This window comes from Triticum aestivum, chromosome 1D, assembly GCF_018294505.1.
Source record: "Triticum aestivum cultivar Chinese Spring chromosome 1D, IWGSC CS RefSeq v2.1, whole genome shotgun sequence".
Lineage (NCBI taxonomy): Eukaryota > Viridiplantae > Streptophyta > Magnoliopsida > Poales > Poaceae > Triticum > Triticum aestivum.
The window spans coordinates 205,996,844-206,012,632 of record NC_057796.1 but is presented as its reverse complement, the minus strand read 5'-3'; the positions used below and the strand labels follow the sequence as shown (position 1 = coordinate 206,012,632).

The following is a 15,789-nucleotide window of genomic DNA, read 5'->3' as shown; positions in this document are numbered from 1 at the left end:
GTGTATAAATGTTGAAGTGTGGAACAGTGGAAGTCCCAAGGAGTTCTCTAAAGTTATTGCAGTAACTTGCATGTTTTTTTCCTTTTGAAATCTATGGTATCTTACTGTGTGTCAAACCGCCTTTTTTCGATAAAGGTGTGTCAGACCACGTACATGTGAAATCTTTTCAAAACATGCCAGGTAGCCAGCAGGTTCAGAAAAGCCCTAGGTCTAAATTCCTATTTTGCCTCTACCTAGTGCTTTTTTTTAATAAATAAAATCGTTGGTAGCCAGTATAACATCTTCTCCTAAAAGAAGTTGTCACAAAGGTGAACACATCTGATGCACCTGTCACTTTAGGTGGTGTGCTTTCACATTGACTACATAGTAGAGAGATAAAAGAGACCCTTTATTGTGAACAAGTATCAAATAATCAGTAACATTTTGGTGTTAATTAATCACTATTAACGAGTAAGTAACATGTACATTCAGAACATAATGCAAATATTCAGATACATCTGTTAGCTACACATTATGTACTGTGTTATACTCTGCTATAATGGATACCTACTATCTGCCAATGTGCAGTCACACTATCACAGGAATATATTTGCACCTAGTCTTCATGGTTCAAAAGTTGGGACTCGAGCAGAAACACCCTGAGTTGCCTGGTACACAGCACGCTGAGCTATACTCCTGTAAGGGTCTTCCTCCCTCTTCCTCTGCAAGTATGCCATTGCGTCCTCGACTTCTGATTTGATATGTAAATACACTTCATTTGCGCTCTCCCTATCCGTCAGAACATTGTTCATCCCTTCCATTTTGATTGGTTTGCCAAAAAGGTAGTAGAATCGTCCGGGTACTTTGGGAACAATAGCAGGTATGTGCATGTCCTGATTCCCTTCCTCTCCTTTGACGCTATCTCTGAAATGACAAATATTCACAGCAGAATGAAAAAGAGTCCAAGTAGCAATTCCACAAAGGTAAGATCAGAACACTTGATTCATTTGTTTGGAAATTAAATCTGACCTCACTCTCTGGCCATCTTTGTTGATTGACTCTATCCACTCCCGAAGGTACGGAATGTTCTTTTGATCATTGTAATCCAGAACCAACTGCAGAAAGAAAACACAAATACACTTGCTATAGCTTTCCCCAAAATCTGCTACTCAACCTTGGTTACAAATGTTTTATCACCACACATGTCCTGCGGAGATCTCGAGTTTGTGTCTTGTAAATCTTCGAAGTCATTTTCTGTGCCATGCTTTCATGTTATTTTTCCTTGAATAAAACATGCTTTCACCTTTATGTAATCGGTAAGTTGACTTCTGAAGACTACAAAACTTCAACTTGGTTGGGGCTATAGCAGTATTTTGGTCTATTTGGCTATGCATAAATGATGCTTTTTAAAGCAACCAGCAGGAGCGCTGCCTTTTCATTACGATGTTTGTGACAGCAAAAAGTTCAATCATGTATGCAGGTGTTACTCTCGTGTACGAGTTGGATGTAGTCCTGAGCGTTGTTACAGAAGGCACAGCACAAGGAGTCTATGGAGCTTGGCGCCAAGTGGCTCAAATGTATTACCGAGGGGTTTATGTCCCGGTTTGGATGGCATGCCATTGATAGGTTTCTTAGTCTTTGCCTTGGTCGGTATGTTACTACCTACTTTCATTTGATTGTATTGATATTTTCGTCTCCCCCTTTTCTCAGCGAAGTCAATTTTTTTTGTCTCTGTATCTATGATGGAGAGGCCGGGGGTAATAAGGCTTCCATTATCTAAAAGGGCAGCCTAGTGCACGTAGCTCCCGCCTGCGCGGGTCCGGGGAAGGGTCTGACCACTTTGGGTCTTTTTGGCCAAAAACTGGCTCCACCGAGAAAAGGCTTCCATTATTATCTAATAAATAAATAAAAGTTCAACTGGTCAAGATTTCAAATGATATGTTTTCAATGATATTTTTAGAAATAGAGATTTAACAGTGTTGATTTCTCCTATAGAAATAAAAGAAGGATTAGGAAAGCTACCTCTAAAATATCATCTTCTCCGACAAACCCAAATGGAACGACTGTAACACCAAACCTTGCCGCCATCCTTACAAATTCTGGCTGATCTGGCCAAAACAACTTGTATTCTTCACCCTGCCAAATCCAGCTCAATTATTACATTAGAAAAAAAGGTAAAATCTACTATAACTCTGAGATACCATTTTTTTGTCTGTGTTTTAACTTTTAAGTCGTGGTCCTTGTGGAATACTTGTTAGACACTAGCCTTGATCATACTATTTTTGTACATGTGAGCACACTCCTAATAACAAAAGCTGATGTGCTAAATTAGGTGTTTGCAAAAATAGTTCCGTGTGGCGAAACTCCAAGAGCATGTTTGGAAGAGTGGTATTCTGTGGTAAACTTCAGGAATTTAGTCAAATTTGACTTAAATACCAGTCCTTTACCAAGAAATATCATTCTCCTAAACTGCCCATAATGCCTTTTCAGAACCTGCTCCTAATGGTTATGTCAAGGCTTAATAGAGATATGGAGACATCAAGCACACCTTCCTATGTAGAGCTTCCCGAGCACCACCAGGATAGAGGAGAACATATTGATTTCTCTCAAACAGCCTGTACATATTGATTGGAGTGACTGGTAATCCGCCATACATAGAGACTGTATCAAGCCGAGACGACTCCTGGAGCGAGGTCTCATATTTTGATCCAAACAACATTGGATGAGCCATGCCACGAACAATCGTGTTCTTCTCCCTCAAAAACTCTTCATACAATGGGCTTAACTCAATCCCCATCAGTGCATGATAACCCACAAACAAGACAGGACCTTGGTCAGGAACACCAGCAAGGCCACGGACAATTTTTCCATTTGTCAGAGTAGACATCATGACTGGGCTCAGTGCAAGGTGAAACAATCTGCAAAAGGTTATAAGTTTTTCACTTACTAGATCTGTGCAAGTAGGGAAGCACTCTCAGAAGTTGAATACGTACTTGTGGTCTTCATCAAATGTTTTCTTGAACTCACTTAGTGTAGGGGGAAGGTAGTCGGTCACAAAGTCCCGTTGCCTTCCACGGCGGTACATGTTTGCACCTTTTATAACAGATAACAGATTCACACCATCCTCCTGTGCAATGAAAATATGAAGTTCAAAATTGTACTCCAAAACATACAGTGGTTGGCATGAATATTGAAATGAAAACACCGGACTGGCTCCGAAATGCTTTGATGAATTGTGAGTGTACCAAGAGTAGTGTATGGCCATTTTCCTTGAAGTATCGAACTCTGCAGTTTTTCAGTCCCTTGAAGAGTCGATCTGCCTCTTCTCCACTCGGCAGAAGATTGTCTTTGCCACTAAATAAATTAATTAATATGGAGAGTATCAGATCAAACAGTTAGACATAGAAAGTCAAACAAGACTAGAGAATGAGGATTAGGCAGCACCATTATAATGAGTACCTGGCAAGAAACAGAACTTCAGCTTGTACAGCATGAAGACGAGAGTTGGCATAGGCTGCTCCTGACTTAAGAAGCTTGAGCTTCCACAGAAGAGCATCCCTTGGTATGATATCTGCCAATTGCTGATAAATGAAAGGGATGAAATCTAAAACAATAATAAGAAAATATATCTAGGTGATTAAATAGCTCTATAAAAGGTTGTAACCGATTCTTCTGAGGACTAAGAGCACAAGTACTTCTGAAAATAGTGGTTAAAAGAAATGGATACTTCTCCTTTCCGACAAATGCAACTGTACGTCTGTACTCTATATGCTTTTCTAGACTTGCAAAAATAAATAAATAATCATTTCTTAAAGTAGAGATCTCCTAAAAGATGTACAAATCAAGTCTTTTTTATGAACGTTGGCGGATAGAGTTACAGCAGATCAAATAACATTTAGGAAGTTTATAAGCATATATGTTTCTTGCACTATTGGCAGCATAGAACACATCAATCTTGTCAGGTTGATTGGGTTTTGCCCCGTGTGGCCCCCCGCGGGCGACCCGGGCGCCCAACCCTAGTCGCCGCCGAACCCAGCCCCCACCTCCTTCCTCTCCTCCCGCCGCCGCCGCCGGCGGGCGCCGCCGGGATCTCGTTTGCCCTCGCCTGGAACAGGGGCCGCGGGGGGCTGCTTCTTCGGGCGCGGCGGCGGAGCTCGGCGGCCGGCGCGGCGGGTGGCGCGCGCTGGTGGTGTCGGTGCGGGGCGGCGCGGCCTGCTGGCCGGTGGCGGCACGTCACGGTGGAGCGCGCGGGCCGGTGGCGGCGCGGCGTTCTTCGCGGCGGAGCTTGTGCTGGTCAGATCCGCGCCGGCTGATCTAAGGCGGCGGCCTCGCTGGTGCGGACGGCGCTCCTCCGGCGGCGGGGAGTGCTCGTCGGTGAGGTAGGCCGGATCCCCTCGGCTGCGCGGGCAGCGAGGTCCCGGTGGGCGCTGGTCATGGCGCGGGGAGGCCCCGGGCTCCCCTCGTCAGATCGGAGGCGATCTGGTCCGCTCGTGATGCATGACCTCCAGCCGGCCTGGATCTCCGGCGTGCTCGCGCCTGCTGATGTTGTGGCTGGTTCGGAGGTGGCGGCAGGGTGCTTGGCCGGGGGAAACCCTTGGCCGCCGGTGGCGGTCACGGCGTCGATGGCGTCCCGGACGCCATTCCCTCCTTGGTGGCGGCGCCGAAGCTAAACCTCCCCTGCCTCCCCCCTTCCCCTGCGCCCGGGTGAAAACCCTAGCCTCGGTGGCTAAGCGGCGGCGGCGCCACAGCGTCGTCACCTTCTTGAAGGCGCCGACTTGGGCATGGGGATGCTGGGTGTGCATGGCGAGCTTGTCTGGTTCCTGGTGGCGGCCCGTCTGATCTACCGCGTCGCAGCTACGGGCAGTTCTCGTGGCTGCGGTGCTTCTCTTCCGGCCGTGTCTCCGATGGGGACCTCGCCCTTCCTCACCTTGTACATGCCGTGGTGGAGCGGTACTTCATCTCACTCATTGATGGCGGCGAAGATCGGCGGCATGGCGCTGTGGAGGCTCGCCGCCCGATGCGCGGAGATGGACTCGCGCAGGAGGAGGTAGCTGTCTGGCGTCATGGTGACGTCGATGGCGGAGTGGCCTACACAAGGTAGAAGACTTAATATATTCTGAAGACGGACCTGTGGAAGATGGCTGCGACGACACAAGAGTGTGTCTGACCGGATTGTGCCCCAGACCCGGTATGTGGCTCGGCTGGGGCTTCCGGCTTTTGATGTTAGGTTTAGGTGAGTGGTTTGGGTAGTGGCCCAACTAGCATCCCTTCATCATATGGATAAGAGTAGCGGCATATGTTGCCGAGATGGTGGTTTCAGGAATATTGTCTGTAATACTTTGTAAGGTCCTCGAGAATAATTAATAAAGTGGCCGTATGCATCTCCCAGATGCAGAGGCCGGGGGTCATCCTCCTTTTCTTAAAAAAAAATGTTTCTTGCACTCCATTTTTTTTTGTAGTCTATATGGATTTTTTTCTTGCACTCCATATGTTTGAATAGGAGGTCACATAAAAATGAATGTATGGGATAGATAAACATAAAACTTAAAAAGAGGAGGAGCTATGGAAACATACTGAAAGCAAAGGCAGCAAAGAAGTGAGACTTTCTGACAGCTTTTGAAGAGTTTCTGGAGGAGAAAGGTTGTTCTCAATGCTAACCATAGCCATCTTCAGAGGGTCAGCTGCGCATAAACATCCTTGGCTCATAAAAAATAATTGGAACAAGATTTAAATTTTAAAAGTACATACAGTGAGGTAGAATTCTGCCTGGATGCTTTTATTATCAAGCAATAACTCAAAATCAAGATCATGTCTTTCAAGTTCTTTAGTTCATATGAAATTAACAAGAAATTTTTGTGACAAGCATATCAGATTATACAGTTGGAAAAAAGATGCACAGAACAACTGGAAGAAAGCACAGGCCAGGGTAATTAACAAGCTAAGAAGTATACCCATAACAAAACTAAGAAGATACGGAACTGTAACATGAAGGTCGCTTGGCATTGCTTCCAAAAGAGGCAATATTGGCTGCAGTGGAGTCTTTGCAAATGATGTTGCTGCAGAAAAAAGAAGAAAAACCATCAAGTTATTTTATAACTAAAGAAAGAACTATCTCATCACATTCTAAAATACAACATTTTCACTTGCCTGGGTTTACCAGTAGGAGGACCAAATCGATGTGTGGATTACGAGCTGCCGCTGCAAGCGCCAGGCATCCACCAAAGGAATCTCCAACAAGATATATCGGTCTGTTTGGTGATAAATCATGCTCATATTGGATAGATTTTTCGACAATTTGTAATAGCCCTGTAAGCATTTATGTTCATTGCTGTTAGATCAATAGAAGCTTTCGGGGTACTTATCCCTGATTTCCCTTCATAATTCATAACAGTAATTTTATTTTGTAGTCCTACTTCTGCGGTGAGGGCTCTACAGGGGCAACATGGTGCGGCGGACAGAAGACCTCACCAAAGAGGACGCCCGGGAGACAAGACCAAGCAAGTTAATGCACATGTAGGAGATGAAGTTGGTGTAATTAACACCGAAGAATTACCAGGCATTGGGAGATGCAAAAGAAGCGCGACGATGACATTATGCATTTTTTTCTTTTCTTTTTTTTTGGTACAGACCAAAACTGGCTGGTCAGAAGGATGCCACCGTTGCCTCTGTCCTCGGAGTGGCATACTTGTGGGTTGATTTCCGCGGGGCTCTCTTGGTGAATCTAGTAGAGTGGAATGAGATCATACTGAGAGTCGCGGGAGTGCAACAAACTCAGGAGCAGGACTCGTTTAGGTTGGATCTCCACACCACCGGGTGTTTTCTGTATTTGGCATTGGTGGATACGCTGGTCAGTTTTAGATCAAAATGGTTATGGCGTCTAAACTAACTTTAAAAACGAAAGTATTCCTCTAGTTCCTCTGCACGAAGTCGTTCTTATAAAGGAAAATTTTATTAAGCGCAAATAGCAGGGGGAAACAAAACTAGACTTGGATGAAACTGTAGTCCTAATGAGATACATATATATCTCTAGAAACAAAATTCTAAGAACTGCAAAACTTATGAGTTGGTATGAAACTAGTTTTGTGTCCTAAACTTGTCCTAGTTTTGATCTTTATACCTTGTGCAAATTTCTGAAATTAGACTTGAATGAAACTGTAGTCCTAATGAGATACATATATATCTCTAGAATCAATGCATATTTCTACATTCTGGACTTTGTTATAAGATGTTTTCAGTATGAACCAATACGGACTGAAATGAGTGAACAAACGCACTAACATGCCTCTATGTACATCCAATTCAGAAAAAAAGTTAAAAACATCTTATAATAATGAACGGAAGGTGTAATTGTGAAGCCTAGGTGAATAATAACGACAAGTCATACCTTCAAATGGTGTACGATCATTTACTGGTATATGCAAACAACGAACTTCAAAGGCCCTGCAAACGAGAAACGTGAGGTTTTATTAGACTTCAATGTAGAAAATGAGAAACAAAAGGAGGCAGTCTAGTTTTTGTCACGTTGTGCAGTTTTAGACTAAATAAGAAGGAACATGTAGACGAATCATAGGTCACATTGGGTAGGCTTATTCCCTCATTTCCGGTTTATTGGACTCATCTTGCAAATAATATCAACCAAAGAAGACCCCTACTTAAGTACTGGACGACATATTAATGTTATATGCATGGCCCACATACAGGTCTTCTAAAAGTCAACTTTATGTAAATTTCATTTGACATCAACATAGATTTGACTTGTAATATTCTTATTATATCCAGGCTTGGTGAGTCTTTGCGTCCCTATTGCTTTGGCCTTGATTAATTTGATAGATAATGACTTCATGGAGACTACTACACTAGTAGTAACGCTGAAAGCAGGCTTATAGTATTTCCCTAAAGGAGTACATAGAAAGCAACAGCATACTCACTTGCCCAAAGACTTGTGGTGCAGAATGAGCCCCATCCCAACACCATCAGTTCCTGCAGTCAGGTAAACTCTTAGAACAGAAGCAAACTGAGCACTTAACCATTCAGGTAACCGCGAACATGGCGGTGATCTCGCGCTGATGAGCTGCCTCCATCATGCAGTGGCCAAGGGTGGAGCGCACAAAGCACAGAGTTATATACTATTATTGCTAAAGATTGGACGACCAACCTGGCAAGAAGAGCAGCAGGGGCGCGTCCTCCACCGCCGGCTGGCCGCACTCGACGGGGCTGAACCACCGCGGCGGCCCTCCGTCGTCCTTGCACAGGGCCCTGGCGGCCGCGAAGTAGTCCTTGACGGTCACGCCCCCGAACCCATCGTCGTAGAGGGGCTCCAGTCCTCTGTCCTTCTCCTTCTTCACCGCGTCCTCTTTCTTCCTGCTCCTGTTTCTCAGCCCCACTTCCCCGTTCACGGCGACGGAGCTGGCCCGGAGGCCGCCGCCGAGCCGGGAATGGTGTCGGACCAGGCGGGCGGTCGGCTTCACGCCGTAGACGGCGGGGAAGGAGCGGAGGGCGGGAATGGACATTGCTGGAGATGGATGGTGCTTTTGGGTTGCAGAAACGGAGGAGTTACAGAAGGAGGCCAGGCAGGGGCGGGGTCTGTGGAGGGGATGGGACGGCGAGTGATTGGGGTGGCAGCGGGGCACGTAGAGAGATCAAGAGCGATGCACTCTCGGGGAAACAGACAAGGGAGACAAGCTCAGTGCTGACCGCACCCACTTTTCTTTTTCTTTCTTTTTTCCCGACTGATAAGTGTCACACGTGTGACACGAAATAACACCGCCCTGACGCTTCTATGACTAAAATTGTCATTAAAAAAACCCAAAAAAATCTGAAACTTGTCATCCAAACCCATATATTAGTGAGGTTTTTTATTTGAAAGGCCATGTGACAAGCTTTATATCATTGCATCAAATATGGTTACATCATCAATCAGTTTGCTCAAAATAAAACCTTAGCTTCATGGACCCAATTACAAGAAGTATGCCTACCAATACCAGGAATAACTTAAAAAGTCTTCCCAATTAACGTAATCAGGTCCACTCAATCTGCAAAAATAACTTGTTGAGTCCACCAAGTATCACTTCCTTCTAATGCTCGAATCGTTTTCCAAGGAGTTTGATTCTGCTTCAATCATGAACACCCCATATGAACGGCCGCCCCATTTCGATTTCGCATTGTTGTCACTTCCCCCATTACTGTAGTTGTGTTAGCAACCTAACTCCGGCACAGGCGACAACAGACGAAAACGCTGCTATGGAAGCCAAATTCGAAAACGTTGTCATGGCAGCAAAATGGGCAAGCATCAAGTGCAAGGCAAAAGTGTTGCCATGTCAGCCAAACCCGTTGCCATGGCAATTGACGCAACAGCCGCGTTAAATCAGGGAGGGTCTAGTCATCAGCCGTCGACGTCGGATCATCCAACCTAACCGCAAGTACGTGGGCGCGTCGTGGGACAACACTACTTAAAGAGAAGGAAGACTGGAGCGGAAGACATCCGGCCTTGGATCACACCAAACAGCATGACTGTTTACTTTCACTTTCTTCTTTCCCAATTAACGTAATCAGGTCCACACAATCTGCAAAACTAAATTGTTGAGTCGATCCACCAAATGCATCACTTCCTTTCAAGGCTCGAATCATTTCGAAAGAGTCTGATTATGCTTCAATGTTGAACACCCCGTATGAATGGCCAATATCAGCCCATTTCAAATTGTTATCGCCTCCGCAATTACTGCACTTATCACATTAGGAAGAATTTCACATGATGCAGCTATAAAAATACCTTTATCATCCAACGACACAGCTCCCGTGACTCTGATACCATCTTCCACATAAAATGTTGCATCGGTGTTAAGTTTCACCCATTTTATTGACTTGCATATTGATCCCCTAAGCCACAGCTAGGGTTTCTTCCTCTTGGGCGTTGATTGCGATCACCTCCGGGAGTCCTACCGTGATCGGCCGCCTTGCGGACACCCTCCTCCATCCCCTGTCGGGTGACCGTGCCCCACCCCATCCAAACCCTAGTTCGATGGAGGTGCCTTCCGACGTGCAGTCAGCAACGAGTGGCAGAGCGAGGGTCGATGATCCGAGTGATCTAGGATACTTCTTCAACCATCTTAATCTAGAAGGCGAGGGCTTCGATGGTCTCGAAATTGATGTTGATGATTTGGTCTTGAACAACGGTGTGCGTTGGCTGGCCCTAGCTGGGGTTCACACAAAGAATAGCTTCAGCCAAGCCGTCTTCTTCAAGGAGATGCGTTTGGCTTGGAATCCAATGCATGAGGTGTGCTTTCGCCCGGTTGGTCCTAGCCTATTCGTAGTGGAAGCTTGAAGCCTCGACGATTGGGAACGAATCATGGAAAGAGGACCATGAATATTCAGGTATTGGGTAGTCCTTCTGAGTCCTTATGATGGTTTGAACAAAGTTGAAGAGATTGAGATAGTTCGCATGCCTATATGGCTACAAATTCTCACAGATGTCTACTGCAAGAAAGAGTTGGTGGAAAAACAGGTTAAGAATGCCGGCAATGTACTGTATATAAGGCTCAATGGAAATTCTCGGGGTGATTACATACAGGTGCATGTCCGGCATGATGTCAGGGGACCATTAAAAAAGTTCATTAGCATAATCCATGGAAAGGAACGATAGATTTTTGTTGTTTGGTATTAAAAATTGATAACTTATGTGGACGAGTTGGCCATGAATATAAAGAGTGTGGTGATGGTATGCACCAACCTAAAGACCTCAAGTTTGGCGATTGGCTATATGCCAACCCCCTACTCCCTCCCCCCCCCCCCCCCCCCCGCGCGCGCCTGCCTAGGAACCATTCTGGTTTTGATGGTAGCCGCAATACAAATGTTGTTGCATATATGCCAAGACGTCCACAGAAAGAAGAGGTGGATGATGATCTTAAGGACACGGGTACAAGCCCTAAAAAGACACGGGGATGTGGTCATGACTGGTCGAGAAAAACTGGCTCGTAAAAGGTTGGCAATGGACGCTGACTCGGCTAGGTCGAAGGCTTCTGGCCACCCGTCAAAGCCATCAGTGCCCTGTTGATTACTGATGGTACTGTTGATGGAGGTGGTGACCCAGCGTCATCCACTAGTAGTCAGAGCAGTAAAAAAGTAAAGTTGGTTGGTGATGGAGAAAACTTATATAGCAAATCGGGGGGCTCCCATCTAGAGCGTCGTCGGGAGCAGTGAGTCAACTAGTTTAGAACTCAAGACAGTTCGTGAAGTTATGGTTCTTGTAAAACCAATTCTCGAAATTTTGTCTTACTGTCATCAACAGGACAAACTTTTGTTAATGTTGAAAGACTAAAGTGGAGATTGGGTCTTAAAGGTTTTGCGGTGTGGACCGTGATGACCATGGAGGGGGGCTAGCTTTGTTGTGGGATGATTCCCTCCAGGTGACAGTTATGGACTTATGCAAGCGGTATATTGATGTTAGTGTGTTAGATCATGGCTCAGGTAAATCATGGAGATGTACATTTGTTTACGGAGAACCAATTGTTGAGAATCGATATCTCATGTGGGAGCACTTACAAGACTCAAGGGTTGTTCAGATTTGGTATGTGGAGACTTTAATGTAGCAGGTGGCAACACGAACATTTTTCAAGATCTTTGCGGGGGGGGGGGTCAGATGGAGGCGCTCAAGGTTGACTTAGGCTTCTCGAGAGCGTCATTTACGTATGATAATCGCCATCGGGGCCAAAGCAACGTCCAGGTCTGGTTGAAGCAGGCCTGTGTCAACGAGGCATGGAAGGAGCTCTTTTCGTTTGCATGGTTGCAACACCTGATGTCGCCGCGATCGGGTCATTGCCCCTTACTACTACATGTGGAGGAGTCCGAGGACGCCTGGGGTATGAGATCATGTGGGAACGGGACTCGTGGCACCCGCGGTTATAAGCAACGCCCGGGCCCAATCCCGCCCGTCGGGTGACCTAGGAAGCGTTGAAGATTCTCTTAAATCAGTTATGACCGAGCTTTGGGAATGGAACAAGGAACACTTTGGTCAAGTGGAGCGAGAAAATTCTTCCCCTTGGCAGGAGCTTAACACTCCCCGGCAAAACAGTAGTGACCGGCTATTAATTCAACAGAGGATGTAGAGGCTTGTGAACTCTCATATACAGGGAGGAGATGATGTGGCTGCAGCGGAGCAGAATTGTGTGGTTAAAAGAGGGGGACAGTAACACACAATACTTTCATAATATGCTATGTGTGCGTGCACGAAAGAACGGTATAAGGAGGTTGCAAAAGGTTGATGGTTCCTGCAACAATGAGCCATCTGAGATGGAGTGGATGGCCCAATCATATTTCTAGAAAGTATATACCAAGGACCCCATCTTGTTGGCTGATGAAGTGTTGGAACCGATTGTTCCACAAGTGACAGCTGCTATGAATGAAAGGTCGAATGCTCCCTTCCCACATGAGCAAATATCGGATGCTTTGTTTTCAATAGGACCATTGAAAGCTCTTGCTCACGGGATTCCCATCGAGATTCTATCAGAGGAATTGGTCCTGTTTGAAAGTGGAAATTCTTTGAGACGGGAACAAAATGTAGTGTGAAAATCTAAGAACTAAAGATAGCGACATATTCATTTTTTTTGGAAATTTTCAACCATTTGTTGGAAAAATTGTGATTTTTTTAACAAAATGCATATAATGTTTGAAATAGTGAACAAATTTTGAAATTTGAACAAAAATTTAGAATGTGAACAAGTTTTGGAAAAGTGAACAAAATTTAAACACATGAACAAAAATGTTTAAAAAAATGAACATTTTGGGAAAAAATAAAAATCAACAATATTGAAAACATGAACAAAAAATTAAAAAAAAAGTTTTTTTAAAATTGCGAAAAAATGTCTAATTCGGAGCAATTTTTTGAAATGTGAACAAATTTTAAAAAGTGAACTAAATTTGAAATGTGAACAATTTTTTTCTTAAAAAATGTGAATACTTTTTGAAATTTTGAACAAATTTTGAAAAGGTGAACAAAATCAGAAAACGGAAACCTTTTTAAAAAAATGTGAAATATTTTGGAAAATTGCAAACAAATTTAGAAACTGTGAATAATATTTGAAATCATGAATTTTATTTTGGAATCCCAGATATTTCTTAAAATAAAGGATAAAAGTAAAAACAAAAAGGATAAAATAGTAGAAAAAGGAATAGATAACAGAACTCCCCCTTTGTCTCTCCTTCAAGGAAAAAATGCGGCTAGGATTTCTGCTTCCCGTTGGCAACGCTGCCGATCTGCCTCGTTTCCTGTGGCCTTAGGGCTATGGGGCATGGTTGATCCCAGCCCTTGTCGACGAAAAAACTCCATTTTTAGATGTTTTTTAGTTTTTGTTAGAGTAGTCATTATGGTATACGACTTCTAGTCCAAGTCAGTTTTGTACCCCTACCCCAAGTCGGTTTGTACCCTCTTATATACTCTTGTATGCCGCACCAAATCATCAATAAGCAACAGTTTTATTCAGCTATCATGGTATCTGATACCGGTCCCAGGGTTTAGGGTATGGCTCCGCCAACCCCACCGCCGCCGCCACCGCCCGACTACTTCGAGCGCCGGGCCGCACTCATCGCCAAGGCTGCCAACGCCGCGGCCGCTTCTCTCTCGGCCCTCACCATAGCTCCACAAAACTACCCTGCACCCATCCTCGCCGCACCAATATCTCTTGCTGACACAATCTCCGACGTCAGCCCCTACATCCCCATAGTTCTTGATCTCGCCGCCCACAACTACTACCATTGAAGACATCTCTTCGATCTCCACCTCGGCCGCTGCAACCTGCGCTCACATGTCGCCGCCAACTGTCTTCCCCGCCCCGACGATCCGCAATGGTTGAAAGACGATCTCGCGATCGTCCAGTGGTTCTACACCCGCATCACCACCGAGATCTTCAACATGCTCGACCACGACGGCGCCACCGCTGCCAACATCTGGCACTCCCTCCGTCAGCTCTTCCAAAGCAACACCGACGCTCGGAAAAACGCTCTCCACACCGAGCTTCGCAATATGATGCAAGGAGACGCCCTGGTGAACCTGTTCTGCCAGCGCGTTAAGATCATTGGTGATGAGCTCCGCGAACTCGGCGATACAGTTAGCGACTCACAGCTAATCAATATCGTCGTCGGCCTCAACGAAGACTTTGACAAGCAAGCCTCGTTCATACCGATGATACGGCCCCCTCCTACCTTCGCTGAAGTTCGTTCCTTGCTACAACTCGCGGCGGAAACACAAGCTCGCAAGGACTCTCGCCCCAAGGTCTTTCATGCTGCGGCTCGTCCTCCTCTATCGTCTACACCAGCGCCGCCTTCCATGCCGGCTCCTGCCGCCGGGCCGTCCGCATCGTCATCTGTTCAACCGCCCCCAGGCTGGTGTCCTAGTCCGAACTACCGCGGCAAAAACCCTATCTACAGGCCGCCGTCGACTCGTTCGGTTCCGCCTACGACATCACCAGCACCGAGTCCTGCACCACCCACCAGTGCTCCATCTGCGGTTGCATGGCGGCCTCCTCATGATCCTTGGACGGGGCTTGTTCAAGCATGGCCCATGCCCTGGTCCGCTCCGTCCACCCTCGGTGCTCCGCCGGCATACTCAGGTGCCTGGCAACCCGGCCTTCGGCCGCCTACTGGTGCTCCCGGGGTTCTCAACCCCCGACAGCCGGCCAATGCCTATCACGCCGCCCCGACGTATGCTCCTTATGGTCATTACAGCACCGACGGCGGCGCCTACTACACACCTCAGCCGGCCCTGCTCCCGACGCCACCCCCACCACAGCCGGCCAATGCCTACTACACTCCCCAGCCGGCCCTACTGCCTTCACCATCGTATCCGCCGGCACTGCTTCCGACGCCACCCTCACCTGCGACGCCGAGCTGGGATCAAGCTGCCTTTCTCCAGGCCATGAATAACTTTGCTGCACAAGGAAACTCAGGTACGGATTGGATCTTTGATTCAGGGGCCTCTAGTCATATGTCTGCATCTAGTAATTGGTTATCTTCTTGCACTAAATCTCCTTTCCCTTCCATTATCCTTGGAGATGGATCATCTATTCCTATATATTGTGTTGGTCAGGCTCAACTTCCCTCTTCCACCAAACCTCTTTTACTTCGCGATGTTCTAGTTGCACCCGCCCTCATTAAAAATCTTATCTCTGTTCGCCAATTTACTTGCGACAATCTAGTTTCGGCTGAATTTGACCCTTTTGGTTTATCTGTGAAGGATTACCTGACCAAGGCCGAGATCGCTCGCTTCAATAGCTCCGGTGATCTTTATTCTCTTAATGGAGTTCCTGCCGCCACCCCTCCAACATCCATGCTGGCCTCCGTCGATCTCTGGCATCGTCGCTTGGGCCATCCCAACCCCGCCGTCTTAGCTTCTATGCTTAGTGAATTTACCATACCATGTAATAGGGACTCTCATAATTCTGTGTTTTGCGAGTCTTGTCAATTAGGCAAACATGTGCGTCTTCCCTTTAGTTCCTCTAGTTCTTGTAGCACTTATCCCTTTGAATTAATACATTGTGATTTATGGACCTCTCCCATTGCAAGTGTTTCGGGTTTTAAATACTACCTTGTTATCCTAGATGATTTCACCCACTTTGTCTGGACTTTTCCTCTACGCAACAAATCCGAGGTCCATTCTCTTTTCCTTAATTTTCAACGCTATGTGTCTGTTCACTTCTTCCTCCCAATTCGCTTTATCCAATGTGACAATGGTCGCGAGTTTGATAACATTAAAAATCGTACTTTCTTCTTACAACATGGCATCCTGCTTAGGTTCTCATGTCCCTACACCTCCCCTCAAAA

At 46.0% G+C, this 15,789-nt stretch overlaps 1 protein-coding gene across 2 annotated transcripts; it reads right to left on the bottom strand.

Annotated features, from left to right (window-relative positions):
* Positions 1-409: 409 nt before the first annotated feature.
* Positions 410-8,598, bottom strand: LOC123180996 (acyltransferase-like protein At1g54570, chloroplastic). Of its 2 annotated transcripts, XM_044593201.1 has the most exons (13): positions 8,135-8,598; positions 7,908-7,959; positions 7,364-7,419; positions 6,127-6,285; positions 5,931-6,035; positions 5,554-5,660; positions 3,439-3,560; positions 3,225-3,333; positions 2,973-3,106; positions 2,528-2,897; positions 2,002-2,115; positions 1,009-1,094; positions 410-903 (listed from the first exon to the last, which is right to left on the bottom strand). In XM_044593201.1, the coding sequence occupies exons 1-13, from the start codon at positions 8,487-8,489 to the stop codon at positions 603-605; spliced, it is 2,070 nt and encodes a 689-aa protein (XP_044449136.1). In that variant the 5' UTR covers positions 8,490-8,598; the 3' UTR covers positions 410-602. The 2 variants fall into 2 exon arrangements, with proteins under 2 accessions (XP_044449136.1, XP_044449137.1); XM_044593202.1 differs by lacking the exons at positions 7,364-7,419; positions 7,908-7,959; positions 8,135-8,598 and adding an exon at positions 6,533-6,755.
* Positions 8,599-15,789: the final 7,191 nt, after the last annotated feature.

Excerpts from the sequence above, each read along its gene's own strand:
- LOC123180996 (XM_044593201.1), bottom strand. The coding sequence starts at position 8,489 with ATGTCCATTCCCGCCCTCCGCTCCTTCCCCGCCGTCTACGGCGTGAAG. Across the intron at positions 7,420-7,907 it reads CACCACAAGTCTTTGGGCAA|GGCCTTTGAAGTTCGTTGTT; the intron begins GTGAGTATGCTG and ends TCTCGTTTGCAG. Across the intron at positions 3,561-5,553 it reads CTTTGCTGCCTTTGCTTTCA|CAATTGGCAGATATCATACC; the intron begins GTATGTTTCCAT and ends TTCATTTATCAG.